Source organism: Capra hircus, chromosome 27 (genome assembly GCF_001704415.2).
Source record: "Capra hircus breed San Clemente chromosome 27, ASM170441v1, whole genome shotgun sequence".
Classification (NCBI taxonomy): domain Eukaryota; kingdom Metazoa; phylum Chordata; class Mammalia; order Artiodactyla; family Bovidae; genus Capra; species Capra hircus.
The window spans coordinates 41848309-41865332 of NC_030834.1; the positions used below are offsets into that span (position 1 = coordinate 41848309).

A 17024-nucleotide genomic window follows, 5' to 3' on the forward strand; every position below is an offset into this window, starting at 1 on the left:
CATCAGTCCAGTTTGTACTCAGTTATAGAAACAAACTGCAGCTTAGATGTGGTTAGTAGATAAACTGAGCTCACCCGCGCACCTTCTGCAGAAGGCTCTGCACACCCTCACCATCCTAACTGAGCATGAGCCTCAGGCTGGTGGCACAAACTCCCTCCACAATCATTCCCAGAACTTACAAATTTAGAACACTGTCGCATAAGTAACATGAAATGTACATTAATTAGATCATGGTTATTATCAAAGAACATTTATTAAGCATTTTTTAAGATTTGCCCAAAAATCTGGCCTGCTGATGTTCACCTACGGGATACACTGCAACGCAGATATAGTCCCGGTTTACCTCTCATCTCTCTGGCTGTTCCGTGTTCTTCTCTGGCTCTTCTTATCCTTCTGAAAGCCTGGGTGTTTGACAAACCTGACAGAGAGTGAAGGCAATGGAAGACGATTAGCCTTACGGTGCTGGAAGCTGATGGAAGGAAGAAGGGGAGAGTGACGGGCAGGAGTGGCGTTCGCTCTGCTGCCCCCTATCAGCAGCTCAGGGAGATCGCAGCTTAGTCTGAGCCTTTCTCTCACAGAACCAGAGCATAGAGAGAAAACCCAGACAGGGTGTCTGCAGGAGATGTAGAAGAGAATGTCCAGTCTGCGCTTCAGCCTCTTGCAGACTTGGAGAATGGCACATAGAGATCATGGTAAATCAAGATACGTTACCATTATCTGGTAGAGACTCTATACATGGGATGTTGAACTTAGGGTTGTCACCAGTAGCAAATCTGGTGGTTGTGACTAGTAGCAAAGCCTTGATACAAGAAAATAGAACCTAATGAATTGTAACTGCTGTGATGACAATTGGATCATCACACGATGAAGAGGCAGACAATTAAAATGTGGCCAACTTAAAATATCAAGACTGAGGTAGCAGCTAAAAGGGTCAACAGTTCCCCGAGAGGATTAGAGCTAACTACTTAGACTATCAGTCGACTCCAAAACTGCAGCAACAAGTACCTATGGGGGTACTATTAAACACCAGGAATCGTTCTAATTGTTGAGATTACACATAGCAAGCAACACAAAACAAAACAAAATCCCTGCCATGAATGTTCTCACATATTTCATTTCAGCTGATTATTTTGATGTCTTAATTAAAAGAATGAGTAGAAAAAAATTCAAAAGTTAATTTATTGGGGAAATGTACTGCAAAAAAATATGTACAGTTCTAAGAAAAAGAAAAAAAAAGCAAACTAATTTGACAACTTTTGGTGAGAAATACCTCTGAAGGGACTGGATTTACAACTCACTCTGTATGAAACACAATACCATCTATACAGCAAAGTTTAGAAAATGTGCTACTTTCCCATGAATATTTTACTAGTAGTTATCTCTCTAAAAATATAATCACTAATAATCCTATCTCCCCAAGCAGTGGGTAAGATGAATTTCATGGAGATTAATTTCATAAGTCAAGTTAGAGGTCAGGCTTCAAAGCAGACAACTAGGACCCATGGCCATTGATGGCTGTCAGATTTGGCAAACTTTCCAGCAGAGTGGCAGCTGGGGCTAATGACTGGAGGAGTACAAATTGTCAGCGGGAATGTAGCACATTAGTTCCCCACAGTACACATTCTTCAGATGAGTTTGTCTTTAAGTTTGAAATGCTTAGACCAGCACTTGGATAGTATTAGTTCAAAATCAGTCAACACTACATTGTGCTTGTCAGCTCTTCCATATGAAATTTCACAAAGTAGAAATGTGTAACACAAAGGTATGTTGACTCAAATTTTATTGTAAACTGTTTTTCTAAGGTTTTTCTAATTAATACCAGTAATGTTATTGTTGCTGTTTAGTCGCTCAGTTGTATCTGAATCTTTTGCTACCCCATCATGGACTGTGGCTCACCAGGCTCCTCTGCCCATGAGATTTCCCAGGCAAGAACACGGGAGTGGGTTGCCACTTCCTTCTCCAACTGGTAATATTAGAATACTTTAAGAAAATTGTGGATCCGAAGTTCATGATCCTCTTAAGAACACACTCCTGGAAGTAGACCCCTTGGAGGGTGAAGCTGCACAGTGAAGGTATAGGTGCTTGTGGGCACTGCTTTACTAGAAGACTTTGGGTCCAGGACACACCCACTGGGCTTTGGAAACCAAAGCACCTTCTATCCATATTGATGAAATGCATGCATACATGCTAAGTTGCTTCAATCGTGTCAGACTCTGTGCGACCCCAAGGACAGCAGCCCACCATGCTCCCCCATCCATGGGATTATCCAGGAGTGGGTTGCCATTTCCTTCTCCAATATTGATGAAAAGGTGGTATTCATTTGAATGCAAGTGCTACTATTTTGAAAGATAGCTTTCATGTTTTTGTTAATCAGTGTCTAGTAGGTTAATTCTTAGCTAGTATCAAGTAACAAAAAGGTTGTCTAAAGTCTTTTTCTCACTTTTTTTTGTGTCCACAACTATCGACATTAGATATGGTGCTGAGGATGTACAGTGAAGGAAGGATGCTTTCCCAGGATCAAGGGGTTCACAGTCTTTTAAGAAAGAGATTTGTAGGTTAATAATGACAAAAAAGGAGTATTATTAGAAATAGGCATAATCAACATTATTGCTATATCGATATAAATGTAAAAGGGAATAGTTAGGCACTGCCTGATTAAACGGTTTCTTCAGCCTCCTCCTCTGCAAGATGGCCCCTGGGAGTCAGAAGCCAGTTCTGTTTCGTGCTGCAGCTTAGCCTCCTAGAACAGCACCTGACCTGTACCGAAGCGCAGCTGGCAAGCAGGAGGGAAGGAAGGACGGGTGATGACTAAAGCCTGGTCTTCAGTGGATGGCGGTTTAGTCAGTTTATGTTCTATGACATCTTAGGGAAACGAACCCGAACTTCTCTTACACTAGTGCTTATTTATGCAGTTTCCTTTCCTCCACTCTTGTCAAACGCAGTTCAAATTATTAATGTTAAGAATGGAGTTTAGAATGACATTTGATTTCCAAAACTTGAGTATTCATTTTTAAAAAAATCTCCTTTTCTAAAGAGAAGATCAATTGAAATATTTTTGTATTCAAAACTTAGTCATTTTTATTGGGTCATGCCATTTATATGCTCTTTCAATTTTAAGGTATTTTCCTTTTCCTTTTGGAGTCATCATTTCTATTTTCTGTCTTCATACTTTCAACTGTATTTTAAGTTGTAATTTGCATTGTGATATAATTTGTTATAGAATAAAATCTAAAACTTGAGAGGAACTTTAAATATCATCTCTTGCATCATTCATTAAAATAGAATGAATGAGGGACTTCTCTGGTGGTCCAGTGGTTGAGAATCTGCCTGCCAATACAGGGGGCTAGGGGTTTGATCCCTGGTTCGGGACGATTCCACATGCCTTTGGGCAATGATGCCTGAGCGCCACCACTCCTGAGCCCATGCTCTGGAGCCGGGAGCCTCGACAAGGGAAGCCCACACACGGCAGCTAGAGGGTAGCTCCCACTCTCCCCGGCTAGAGAGAGCCCACTAGCAGCAACAAGGACCCAGTGCAGCCAAAAATAAGTAAATAAATTTTAAAATAGGAAGGTTGAGGTTGTGGGGGCTGGGATTACTTATGCAAGGACATATCCTGTAGGGCATAGTTGAGACGTTAATTCTGGTCTCCTGAATTCGTATTGCATTGTGTGCACCCAAACGCCTTATCAGACCCTCTCTGCAGGAGTCAGATTGGGGCCTGAAATGGGTTAATTTGGTTTGACATTGTCAAGGTGCTATTGTCGAGATTCCCCGGTGGCTCAGATGGTAAAGAGTCTGCCTGCAATGCAGGAGACCTGGGTTCAATCCCTGGGTAGGGAAGTTCCCCTGGAGAAGGAAACAGCAACGCACTCCAGTAGTCTTGCCTGGAAAAATCCCATGGACGGAGGAGGCTGGTGGGCTACAGTCCATGGGGTCACAAACAGTCAGACATGACTGAGTGACTTCACTTCACTTCAAGGTGCTGTTGTCAGCTCATTCTGTGAAGGGTAGTGCTTTGGGAAATGTAATAAAGAGTTCCGGGGAAGCATTGCAAATACCAAGCAAAGGCTCTGAAGGCTGAGTAAAATCTACTTGCCAATTTGATTTCACAAGCAGTTATTTATCACAGTCGCGCAAGAGCTAACTTGAAGTTCCACGTGCATTTTGTGTCTTCATCACACAGATGAAATCCTGTAGAAAATAACGTCATCTCTGTGTATTTCTAGCAAGAACATGTGGATCGAATCTGCGTGGGCCCAGTGGCGTCATTACCTCCCCTAATTACCCAGTTCAGTACGAAGACAATGCTCACTGTGTATGGGTCATCACTACGACGGATCCTGATAAGGTAAGACTCCCAGCTCCCCTCTGTACATCTGACGAACTCAACTCTCTGCTTTGGCAACTGTTTACCATGAACTTGGCAAGTGCCATGCACGCTTACATCTTGTTTGAACTGAAAATCTGCTGCTTCATGGTGTATCAGTCTATCCGCCTTTATTGGAAAGCCTGCCTAGGATTCAGTTATAAAGTATTCTCAGTGTGCTTGCCCCCTACTGCTTCTGAAGGTTACATCTATGCCATGGTTTTATTTCCAGTTTGATCGTCATAGAACAATCGACATAAGACATTGTTTTAGTGTAAGGTGTGTGACATGATGATTTGATATGCATTTATATAGAAAACTGGCTACTGCGATGTTTAGTTAACATGTATCACCTTGTATAGTTAAAATATTCCTTCTTGTGATGAGAACTTTTCATCTCAGTAGCAGTCAGTATGGAGCAGGCAATGGCACCCCACTCCAGTACTCTTGCCTGGAAAATCCCATGGACCATGGATGGAGGAGCCTGGAAGGCTGCAGTCCATGGGGTCGCTAAGAGTCGGACACGACTGATCGACTTCACTTTCACTTTTCTCTTTCATGCATTGGAGAAGGAAATGGCAACCCACTCCAGTGTTCTTGCCTGGAGAATCCCAGGGACGGGGGAGCCTGGTGGGCTGCCGTCTATGGGGTCGCACAGAGTTGGACACGACTGAAGCGACTTAGCAGCAGCAGCAGCAGCAGCAGTAGCAACAGCAGTCAGTGATCAGTCGATGGCCTCCGGGTGGAGTGTGGGGAGTGAAAGAGGAGGCTCCGTGAGCAGGTGGTTTTGATTCTCTTAACACTGTGTACGCACAGCTTCCCCTTGCAGCACCTGCTGCAAGGGGAGAGGAGGAGGGATCCAGAATGGCTTTGGGGAGGGTGGTGAAACCCAGACCAGAATGGGCACAAGGTCCAGCCTCCCGGGGGAGTCTCAGTGAACATCCGCTGTCCTTGCATAATTACTGATGATAACACCTTTCTTTATTCTCCTAATCATCCCAGGCTGGAACAATTAGATTCGAAGTTTTCTCTACCTGGAAACAGGAAAAGGACCTCAGAAACCAGCCCTTTATGGGAAGGGAGAATGGGTTTGGCTCTGAGTGCAGTGAGAGTGAGGGGCTTGCTGTATCTCCAACCGTGTGTCCCTCAGAGAGGTCAGCTCGGGATTCCCAGGTGTGTCCTTAGCTGCTGAAACCTGGGATGAGTGTGACATCATACAGAGAGGCCAGAGAGAGCTGAAGAGAGTCCTGCTGGTGGCATCGCGTTTTTCTCAGGGCCATTGGAGGGTTCACTGGGCTCCACCATGAGTGATGGTGGTCTTGCAAGCGGAAGCATCCACGGCAAGGGTTGAAATACTAAACTCTTATATGGATGATGCCCTGGCATTTCAGCACAAAAGCAGAAGCTCCAGATGAAATCTTCAGGGAATTTGGTTAACTCCCTCCCAATAGTTTAAAATTCATTTACATCCAGATTGCAAATGGATAATCGTAAATATTTTTCTAAGGAAATGGCAACCCACTCCAGTACTCTTGCCTGGAGAATCTCAGGGATGGGGAAGCCTGGTGGGCTGCCATCTATGGGGTTGCATAGAGTTGGACAGGACTGAAGCGACTTAGCAGCAGCAGCGTATGAAAGACACCCCTATATATCTGTGTTTCTATTTCTTTTCTGTTGTCAACTGAAAAAAAGGCACAGCCTGGAAGTTGAAGATTAGCGTCGTTTGGAGGGCATACAGAGGATGTAGAGGCTTCCCTGATGGTTCAGTGGTGAGGAAACCGCCTAAAATGCAAGATGCAGGAGACGTGGATTCGATCCCTGAGTCAGGAAGATCCCCTGGAGGAGGGAAGGGCAAGCCACTCCAGTATTCTTGCCTGGAGAATCCCAGGGACAGAGGAGCCTGGGAGTCAGGCTTCTCTGACTGAGGAGACACGACTGAGTGATGAAGCATGCGTGCACGCACAGAGGATGTACGCCCATGAGACGGGCTCTCAGATGACTGCAGGGGGCTGTTCAGGGCAGGTCAGGGAGGAACCAGGATATATAGCAGTTTTGGGGGGAAAATAGGTAGTCAAACATCAAAAGATTACTGTTAATAGAAGAAAAGCAGACATTTGAATCTAGTGAAGTTTAGCTCTTTTCTCTGCTTGGGAAGATGCGGAGCCTGGACTCAGTGGGATCCCTGCTTGGGTGTGCATCTCAAGCTTCCAGGGCCAGTGACCTGCTTTCCTCCACCTTGAGTGCCCCCGCAGGGCAGAGACTGGGGGCTTGATGGACACAACGTCCTTCACTTACTGACGTGGCAGGCGACATTCTCTGTCCACACTGTATGTACTAGAATGACCGAAATCTCTATGCAGACAAAAGCAGCTTAGAGTTACTCTTGTCTAAATTCTTTATTCAACAGCAAGGAAGCTGAGACCCAGGAAGGTAAGCTTCCAGAGCTGTTTACTCCTATTGCAGGATAGAAATATGCCTGCTCTTTGCAGAGCTCTAACAGCCTCTTCGTCAGCTTTCTTCCTCCTGGAAGAAGAGTCATTTCTTTTGCAGCTATCTGTTCCATTATCACTTTGATGAGAACCACAAGGAAATGAAGCGGTAGGTTATTCAGTGTGGTGATAGGATGCTCTTGGCTGTAGATAATAGGAGAGCTGACTAAAAGCCAAACGTTTTTAGGGGAATGTTTCATGCAATGAACGGGCAGAGCCAGGGAGATTCCAGGTTTAATTAAGCTGAGGGCTCTGGTGTGTATCCCTTTCTGCTCTGCTTTGCTCTCTGAGCAGTGATCACATACCCCTCAGGTCGCAAGATGCTACCATACCATCATGTTCAATGCTCAAGGAAGAAACGCTGTATGTCTTCCTGAGAAATAGCAGGAATTGTCTAGAAACTCCTAGATGCTCCCCTTAAGACCACCTGGGCTAGATGTCCATGCTCAAGATACTGAGCAGCTGGAGGAATGAACCATCTGGAAGTCAGAGAAAGGGCTAGTGGTTGTTGGTGACTACCACACACAGATAAGCAAAAGGTCAAGGGAAGAGTTTTCAGTTATCACCAGATTCCGCTTTTGCTTTTGAAATGTTTCACAATCCATTATCTTCCTGTTCCACTGGACACCAGTGGGCTAATGTTAGTTAAAACTCATGAAATTTGTTCCTTGGTATTTTGAAGTTGATTTTAAAACCTGGCCAAGCTGCAAAATGACAAATGAAACAATGAATTATGCAGTTTGGGTTTATGGATTTCTCTCATTATACAAGTTCACTTTTCTCTCTCATGTTTGTGCACACTTACATAGGTTTTTGTAAAGACTTCGTATATATTTTGTTGACTCTGAACACATAACAATAACAAGTTAAATTTCAGGAATTTTGGGTTACACTGCTCCAGAAATTTCTTTGCCTTCCTTCGTTTATTTTGGTGAGTGGCTCAGAGAACAAGCAAAGCTTCTGCGTGGATAGGCTCACACGGATCCTCAAACAAGAGCACCACTTAGACACCTGAAGGCATCTCAATTAAGCAGAATTACCATCCAAATTAAGCAGCAGACATTGCCATTAAGCATAATTAGGCCTAATTTGATTCCTTGGGAGACATTCCAAATAAGGGGGTTTCCCGATTAAGTTTGTGGTGATGAAGGTATATTACATTTTGAGCATAAGAGTAAAGAACAGTTACATCAAGATTTCCAGACAACAGCTCTTGCTAGAATACTAACAGCATTCTAGACAAGAAGGGCTGGCACACCTTGGTTTGTTGTTTGACATGCTTTGTAAATTTTAAAAAATAGGGTAGAATAAAAATCTAAAATCGATTTCCAAATTGATTAATTAATGAGAGATGAGTTAATAAACTCCTCTTATGTTGAAAGATTAGCCCTCTCATGACGACTTACACTCTTTCCTGGTCTTAGACCTGCTTTGACAATTAGATAACCATGTTCCATGTGTCAGTTTATACCAAGTGTTAACATAAAATGGCTCATACAGAGTAGTCATTGTGGGAAGTTCCTTGTGTCTCTTAGTAAAGTATGTTGTAAATATAAGATTGTGGAATGCCAAGTTAAATCCACTCACTTACGTATGTTTGTTTATATATATAATTATCATAATATACATTAGGTTAAATAAATATTATATATAATGCATATTTGGAGAATTATATGTGTTAATATGTGTATTATATTAATTGCATATATTAGGAAAACATGCTATGTAGGCAGAAAGCGTAAAAGAAATAGTTCCTCAAGAAGATTCACTTTAATAGAGAAGTGAGTTTCTAAACACTCAATTGTATTGCTGAACTAGCCCAGTAGAAATTCAGTAAAAACTAACACAGTAATATGATATTTATTAATATATTTCATTATAGATACATTCAACTATCCATATTTTCCAAGATAAAACTCTTGAGGATGCCTGTGATCAAATTCTTAAGAAAGTAATCTGTGGTTGGTGAACCACAGATTATGGGAACTTTTAGTAAATGCTCTCAAACATGCATCACTGGAGTTTTCATTGAAAGGATTAAACATGGAAGACAGCTTTCCTTAGAATCCTTTGATATATGGATATTGTGTGTGTGTTTTTCTCTAATACATTTGGCTGGCAAAATTTCAGTACTTAATTTTAATTTGAGCTCTTCAGAGAGTAGTGATTTTGTTGGTGTTAAACTCAGGATTGAAGTGATATAAGGCTTTTGAACTTTGTCTTATGTGGTTCGTCCATTGAACTCTGTGTTATGTGGTTCATCCAGGCTGCTATAACAAAATATCGCAGACTAGGTGTGTGATATGTAAAACAGATGTTTAAGACCTAACAGCTTTGAACCCCAGTGCGTCCTTACGGTGTTAACAGCTCCTGCTTCTGAAGGTTGTTGTGAAGAGTATAAAGTCAGTATAAAGCACCTGCACATATTTCTCCAGACACTACACAAGTGCCTCCTTCCTCACCTCCTCTCAGTTCCGCCTCCCTCACCTCCCCCTCCTCCTTTCATTATTGCTACTGACCACATTCAGTGAGATATCAGTGGAACCTGCATGGCAGCTGTTGGTGCCAGGTGTCAGTGCAGGGCACGAGGGCAGGACATCATACTGCCCACAGTCACGTGCACAGATCTGAAGGCCACAAGATCAGAAATGGGAGATCTCAGGTCTCCATTTTAATTATGAGGCAGGAGGGACCTACATGGGGCTTCCCAGGTGCTGCTTGTGAAGAAGCTGGCTGCCAGTGCAGGAGATGCAAGAATCATGGCCTGATCCCTGGTTTGGGAAGATCCCCTGGAGGGGAAGATAGCAACCCACTCCAGTATTCTTGCCTGGAAAATTCTATGGACAGAGGAGCCTGGAGGGCTCTAGTCCATTGGGTTGCAAAGAGCGTAGGATGAGCGACTGAGCATAGGGACCTGAATCAGAACAATGAACAACATCAGATTTGGAGAGAAGAAAATGAACTTGAGATATATTTAAGGGATGGCAGATGACACCACCCTTATGGCAGAAAGTGAAGGGGAATTAAAAAGCCTCTTGATGAAAGTGAAAGAGGAGAGTGAAAAGGTTGGCTTAAAGCTCAACATTCAGAAAACTAAGACCATGGCATCTGGTCCCATCACTTCATGGGAAATAGATGGGGAAACAGTGGAAACAGTATCAGACTTTATTTTTTTGGGCTCCAGAATCACTGCAGATGGTGACTGCAGCCATGAAATTAAAAGATGCTTACTCCTTGGAAAGAAAGTTATGACCAACCTAGATAGCATATTAAAAAGCAGAGATATTACTTTGCCAACAAAGGTCCATTTAGTCAAGGCTATGGTTTTTCCAGTGGTCATGTATGGATGTGAGAGTTGGACTGTGAAGAAAGCTGAGCACCAAAGAATTGATGCTTTTGAACTGTGGTGTTGGAGAAGACTCTTGAGAGTCCCTTGGACTGCAGGGAGATCCAACCAGTCCATTCTAAAGGAGATCAGTCCTGGGTGTTCATTGGAAGGACAGATGCTGAGGCTGAAACTCCAATACTTTGGCCATGTCATGTGAAGAGTTGACTCATTGGAAAAGACCCTGATGCTGGGAGGGATTGGGGGCAGGAGGAAAAGGGGATGACAGAGGATGTCCATCACCGACTCGATGGACATGAGTTTGAATGAACCCTGGGAGTTGGTGATAGACAGAGAGGCCTGGCGTGCTGAGATTCATGGGGTCACAAAGAGTCAGACATGACTGAGCAACTGAACCGAACTAGTCACCGCAATTTATACACCAATGAGTAACTTAATGAGTAACTCAACAGCTTAAGACAAATAAGAAATTTTGCTTTATGTTCACTGCTTGTGAGAAAATACAACTGTTTATCAGCGCCCTTTGGGAGGAAGGAGCATTCACCTCTTTTATTATTATTCAGTGGATTTTGTACATAACTTGAAGTAACAAATCCATGCAGACACAGAAAAGGCATTCGTCTGCATTCACAACATTTTAAGAGGTTTTGAAGTGGAATTTGAATAGATACAGTTCAGTGGGTTTTCTTTCCCCGCTGAGGGAGCCACAGATCAGTGGAGAGCCAGAGACCAGAACCAGGGTCGAATGTCCCACCGCATTGCACCCTGTGTTTCCCTCACAGATGCCGCCCCCTCACTCTTCTCAAAGGTCACTGACCTCTGCGGGGAAAGCCGGTTCCCTGCCAGCTTCCCTTCACTGCACATTTGGCAAGCCTCCTTTGGATTCTTCTAGGTCATTATCATTCGTCTTCTGTTAGGATCCATTACCTGGTCCTTGTCGACTCTCCAGACTCTCCAGTACATCCCCTCTCTGAACCAGCGCTTTTGTCGTCAGCATCCTCCCGATCATCACGACTTAGTATTTGCAGCTCCATTCCTGAACTGAGTTGGGTTCCAGTGACTGCTTCCTTCTCAGGCTTCTGGACTTGCCCTTCTCAACATCCTGTCTTTTCTGTCCCAGGCACACCTGCACTGTCTTCATTTTGCTCAGCTCTGACTCGATTTCTTAAGTCAAGTTTACTTATCTTTATATCTTTTCTTGGCACTCAAAAGAAAATAGAAAACAAGGTGTGTGCTTTTGATTTGGTTGCATTTTTAAGCCAAACCTGAATCACACACACACACATGTGCGTGTGTATAATACATTCACACACACATGATGGAGACAGCATTAGTAGTGTGCAGACTATAGTTAAGAGGTGAAGAATGCCTGTGGAGATGTAGACGGAGGCTTTGTGTGAGCAGCAATAACTGTATTGAGTTGGCCACAAAGTTCATTCAGGTTTTTCCATAAGATTTTAGAGAAAAACTCTAACAAACTTTCGATTCTTGGTCCTAGGGACAAAAAGGTGGAGAAGGCTTGATATTTGTTCTTCTGTTTTCTGTAAATGGGGTGTGTGTGTGAGAGAGAGAGAGCGAGAGAGAGAGCGAGCACTTTATGATAAAGTGAGACAGAAATGTGGGTTTTCCTGAGGCTCTGTGTTTCCCTGGTTGTTTCTTCCGCTCCCAGTTAACTTCATTTCCCTCGGAATTGCTCAGCTTCCCTTTGTCTTTGTGCTTCACCGACTCGGACTTTTCATTTAAATACATCTCCCTCTGCCCCCTTTCTCCTTGTCAGCGCTCTTCTTATTTAAACACAACAGTAGTCATACAAGCAGGCAAACAGGATCTATTCATTCAGCAAATCTTTGAGTTCACAGTCCTGTAGATAGTTGAGGAGAGTTATGAACAGTGAGCACAGGTCTGCTCTCATGGAGTTTCCACCACGGAAGGAAGAACGGGAAACTCAGCCGCGACCCAGTGCAGTGGTATCTCTGCACCTGATGACCAGGAGCCTCTGGAGATGAAAGAGGATGGGGAAGTGATATCTGAAGGAAGTTATATCTACAAATTTAGACATTTGTAAAATAAAGGGAAAGTTAAAACTTTCCTTGCAACCTGGACATAAGCCAGACGTGTAGTTTTGTTTTAATATATGGCCTTGTGTTTTTCATGTTCTCAGATCCTGACTTAGTAAAAACTGAGGTGGCCCTCCAAAGACTTTTATGTCACCCTATTAGAAGACAAACGGAAATGTGTTCACAAGTAAAGCAGAAGTGGCTCTGTTTTTTTTCTTCTTTTTTTCACTATCTTAAATTGGGAAAGCTAGTCTTCATACTCTAAGCATTGCAATTGAAAGCTGAAGAAATGGTCAAATTCCCCAAAATAGAGGGGAAAAAATTCCCAAACAGAATTAGATTTGACCAGTTCATGACTCAGAGCTAAAATTACACTTTATCTTAAGAGTTTTGAAATTTTGTTTGCTTCTCTCTTAATGATACAAAATATGATGGTATATCTTGGGAATCTTGATTTGGATGAATAAGTTTTTATCTTTTGCAAGCAAGTCTCTCTTACATCTTTGAATTTCTAGTCATAATGATGGCCATTTGATACTGAATAAGTAGCTATGGCAATGGACAGGCATGCGTTCCTTTATATCACCAATAAGGCAGAGAAAATAGTGCCAAAATTATTGTTTTTAAATAGATATAGTTATTTCCAAGTCACCAGTCTCACAAATCTACATGCTATTTAGGTCTTAAAAATGCCCAAATATGGTAAACAAAAATGTTTCATTATAAACAGAATATTATTCTCTTAGCAACATTTGTTTTATGCAACACAAAAGGTACATTTGTTGCTATTAAGCTTGGTTGTGGGTAATACTTTGCAAGCAGTTGGCTTTCCCCATATTTTGTTGCTTTCATTAAGCTGCTTTGTATTTTTGATGATGCTTGTTATCCAACTGTTCCCACCAATATGCAGACTTAAAAAGAGAACATTCCAGAGGTCTGGATACCCTGTTCTGCTGTCTTCACAGTCCTCTAAGTACTGCTTTGGCATGGGTATTTGAAAGACTGTTAATGACTTGGGGATTGTTTCCATGGGTTTGCAGTGAAGTGTGAAGCATTGATGGCTGTCAACACCAGGAGCTGACCCCCTGGGGGTGATGGCAGTGTGGAGGAAGCCACATCCAGTTACCCTCTGGTCATCTCTCAATGGACAGATGCTGGCAGTTGTACTTGGAACTGAATAAACCTGCCAGCTAGCAGAAGCAGAAGAAATCACACCTTTCTTTCTTTCAAATTCTCACAGTGGAGAATGCAATTATTTTCATTAACAGCAGACATATCCAACACCTGCTTCACTATTTCGTGGTTTCCTTAAAAGAAAAGGAGTGACTCTGAATTTTTCTGTGTATAATAGGAACATTTTGCTTTACTCACTTTACTAGAAACGTAAACCAATTATATCATCTCACAGAATCCCTTCCAAATTCTATCATGACAAGCACTCTTACTTAAATTATAACAAGTGCTCTTAATTAAATACTTCATGTTTAGAAAATCCATTTTGGGCATTTAGGATTCTGAGTTGTTTCAATATCTGGTGCTACTGGATATTGTGAGGAGTCTTACAAACAATGTGTATGTGGAATAATACAGATTTTAAAATATCTAGAGCATAACTTTGGTAGCTACATTCATATCTTACATGCTTTGTCCTTGAAAGTAAAAGTGTTAGTCGCTCAGTTGTGTCCCACTCATTGTGACCCCACATATTGTAGCCTGCCAGGCTCCTCTGTCCATGGGATTTCCCTGGCAAGAATACTGGAGTGAGTAGCCGTTCCCTTCTCCAGGGGATCTTCCCAATCGAACCTCCACCTCATGCATTGTAGGCAGATTCTTTACCATCTGAGTCACCAGGCAAAGCATGTAAGTTTGTAACTTTCATATGTTACATGCTTTGCCCCTGGCCTGGATTAAAATCACCAGTTTTAACATTCTCCCTTTTAACACCAGGAAAACATGATCTATTTAAATACTTGCTTTACTATAACTTTTGCCTGGTTTGCAGAGTCCTGTACAGACAAAATGTGATTAACATGCTCAACTATTATATAGTTCATGAAAAATATCTGGCGTGTATATATAGATAATTAAATGAAAGGAAAATTCAAATTATGATTGGCACATAGTTGGAAAAAAAAAAACCTCACTTTGAATGAAAAGTTTCTAGGAGCAAATGTATATATACATATATATTTTTAAATGCATATGTAAAACAAGTTTATCTTGATGTAGGATTAAAGTAAATGAGCTACAATTATGTACAATCTCCAGTGAAGCAGACTTTTAATAAGTCGCTTTGGATGTGGAATTTTCAAGGTGGAGCTCAGGTGTGCAACTCAGACCCTGAGGCACTGCCCTGCCCCCCGCCCCACAAGGGGAGGGGCCGGCTGACTCATCAGGGTGACATCGGCTGTGCTCTCCCAGGATCAGCCCAGGTCTGCCTGGCTGGGTCTGGGGGACAGAATGGAGACCGTGGAGCTCTGCCTTGAAGCTCTTCCCAAGTTTCATCACATACTCCTGGGCACCCAGTCCCGTGCCAACCCCAGTTAGCAGCACTCTTCAGGTTTTCCTCCAGCTGCTCCGAGTCATCACCGTACCTTGCTGAGGTCTTTTAATGGACTGGAACCTGGTGGTACGGAGTTGGCGATAAGAAAGTAAAGGAGAGAAAGAGGATGGTATTCCTTGGTTTATGCAGAAAACCAATAAAGTCCCTGACACGGGGCTTGCTCTGTTCACAGAGGCCTCAGGCACCCTCTCCATGGGTGAATGCGCAGAGCACCTTTTTGAGAGGGTTTTAGAACCCCGGGCAGGAAAGTGAACTCAGAGGGCCTCTGTGCTCCAAAGAAATAGCCTGAGAGAGAGAGAGAGAAAGAATGGGGACCAAAGCTCTGATGGAGGAAAGGTGTTTTATTCAACATTGTGTAGGTATTTATACTCTCTTATAAGATAGCTATTTTCAGCAGAGATAAAATCAAAACTTACAAGTTATCAAAGAAACATGAGGTCATCCATATGAAAGAGAGAGGGTTGTAAATAATCACTTTTACCATATGGTTCATAAAAAGGAAGAGGGTACTTATCACTGTATTGAAAAACTAACAAAAGAAATGCCTGGATTCCTCAGCCCCTGGGAGAGGCTTGCATCTCCTCTTAATTCCTGAATATTCAGGAATTAATAAGGAACAGAGAATTCCTGACAGATCCAAACCAGCACACAGGAAACCTCCCGTGACATGCTTCCTGACGCCGCCTTCTGCTGCGATCTGCCCAGGTGTGTAAGCTAACCTGATATAGAAAAAAAAAAAAAAAGTGCCATAGAGACAATAATTAGATTATTTTCAGGCTTTCTGTGTCAGTGTGTATTTTAAGTTTCCAGTAATTCCCTCCATCTCGCCTTCCAAAGCATACCTCCGTTTCCCCCGCAGATGCCCTCCCTGCCATGGGAAATCCCATCCCTGTCCTTATATGTTACGACAGACTCAGTTCCTCCATATAGAGAGGGTCTCTGTCACTTGTTCTAAGGTTCATGCGAATCCCTTTCAGGGATTCAGAACAGGAGTCAATGAAATCATTTTTTCAAACACATGCCATAACATTTCCTTCCCATTCAACACTTGGAATGTCATTGCCCCTGTGGAATTCAGGAAGTGTGTGCCTGGGTCCAACAAGGATGGGCCTTCAGGCTCTCACATCAAGTCTGGGATTTGCAGGGTGGGATGACCAGGGGCCCAGGTCACCTCCAGTGTACTCGTATTTTTACCAGGTCCAAGCTATCTCTGCTCACCACAAAATAGGCCAATGAATACGAGAGGCGAAGGGTTAAGACAAAAAAAGGGACTGTATTCGGGGAAATGCCTGACAGAAAATGTGGCAGGCTAACACCTCAAAGTAACCATCTTGTCAGGGTCTGGATGGCAGGTTGTTTTGTAGCTGTTCAGTAGCTCGGTTATGTCTGATTCTTTATGTCCCTCTTCTTCACAATCTAGCTGAGCTCGGTCAAACTCGTGTCCATTGAGTCGGTGATGCCATCCAGCTATCTCATCCTCTCTCATCCCCTTCTCCTCCTGACTTCTATCTATCCCAGCATCAGGGTCTTTTTCTACTGAGTCAGCTTCAGCATCCGTCCTTCCAATGAATATTCAGGGTTAATTTAATTTAGGATTGACTGCCTTGATCTCCTTGCAGTCCAAGGGACTTTGCCATTGCCCTTCTTTGAGACTGGAATGAAAATTGACCTTTTCCAGTCCTGTAGCCACTACTGAGTTTTCCAAATTTGCTGGCATATTGAGTGCAGCCCTTTAATAGCATCATCTTTTAGGATTTGAAATGTATAATCATAAGAGAGGGCGATTTACGTCCTATCTGAGTGGCCTAGTGGTTTTCCCTACTCTCTTCAATTTAAGTCTGAATTTTACAACAAGGAGTTCATAATCTAAGCCACAGTTGGCACCTGATCTTGTTTTTGCTGACTGTATAGAGCTTTTCAACTTCAGCTGCAAAGAATATAATTAATCTGATTTCAGTATTGACCAGCTGGTGATGTCCTTGTGTAGAGTTGTCCCTTATGCTGTTGGAAGTGGGTGTTTGCTATGACCAGTGCATTCTCTGAGCAAAACTCTGCTAGCTTTTGTCCTGCTTCATTTTGTACTCCAAGGCCAAACTTGCCTGTTACTCCATGTATCTCTTTATTTCCTTCTTTTGCATTCTAGTCCCCTATGATGAAAAGGGCATCTTTTTTTGGTGTTAGTTCTAGAAGGTCTTGTAGGTCT

General features: G+C 42.7%; 1 protein-coding gene across 1 annotated transcript in view; it reads left to right on the forward strand.

Moving 5' to 3' along the window:
- The window catches only part of CSMD1 (CUB and Sushi multiple domains 1), a 2085346-nt gene that overhangs the window by 1498694 nt on the left and 569628 nt on the right, over positions 1-17024 (forward strand). The window contains 1 exon segment of the mRNA XM_018042044.1: positions 4227-4348. Within this exon segment, the coding sequence (XP_017897533.1) occupies positions 4227-4348 (122 nt within the window).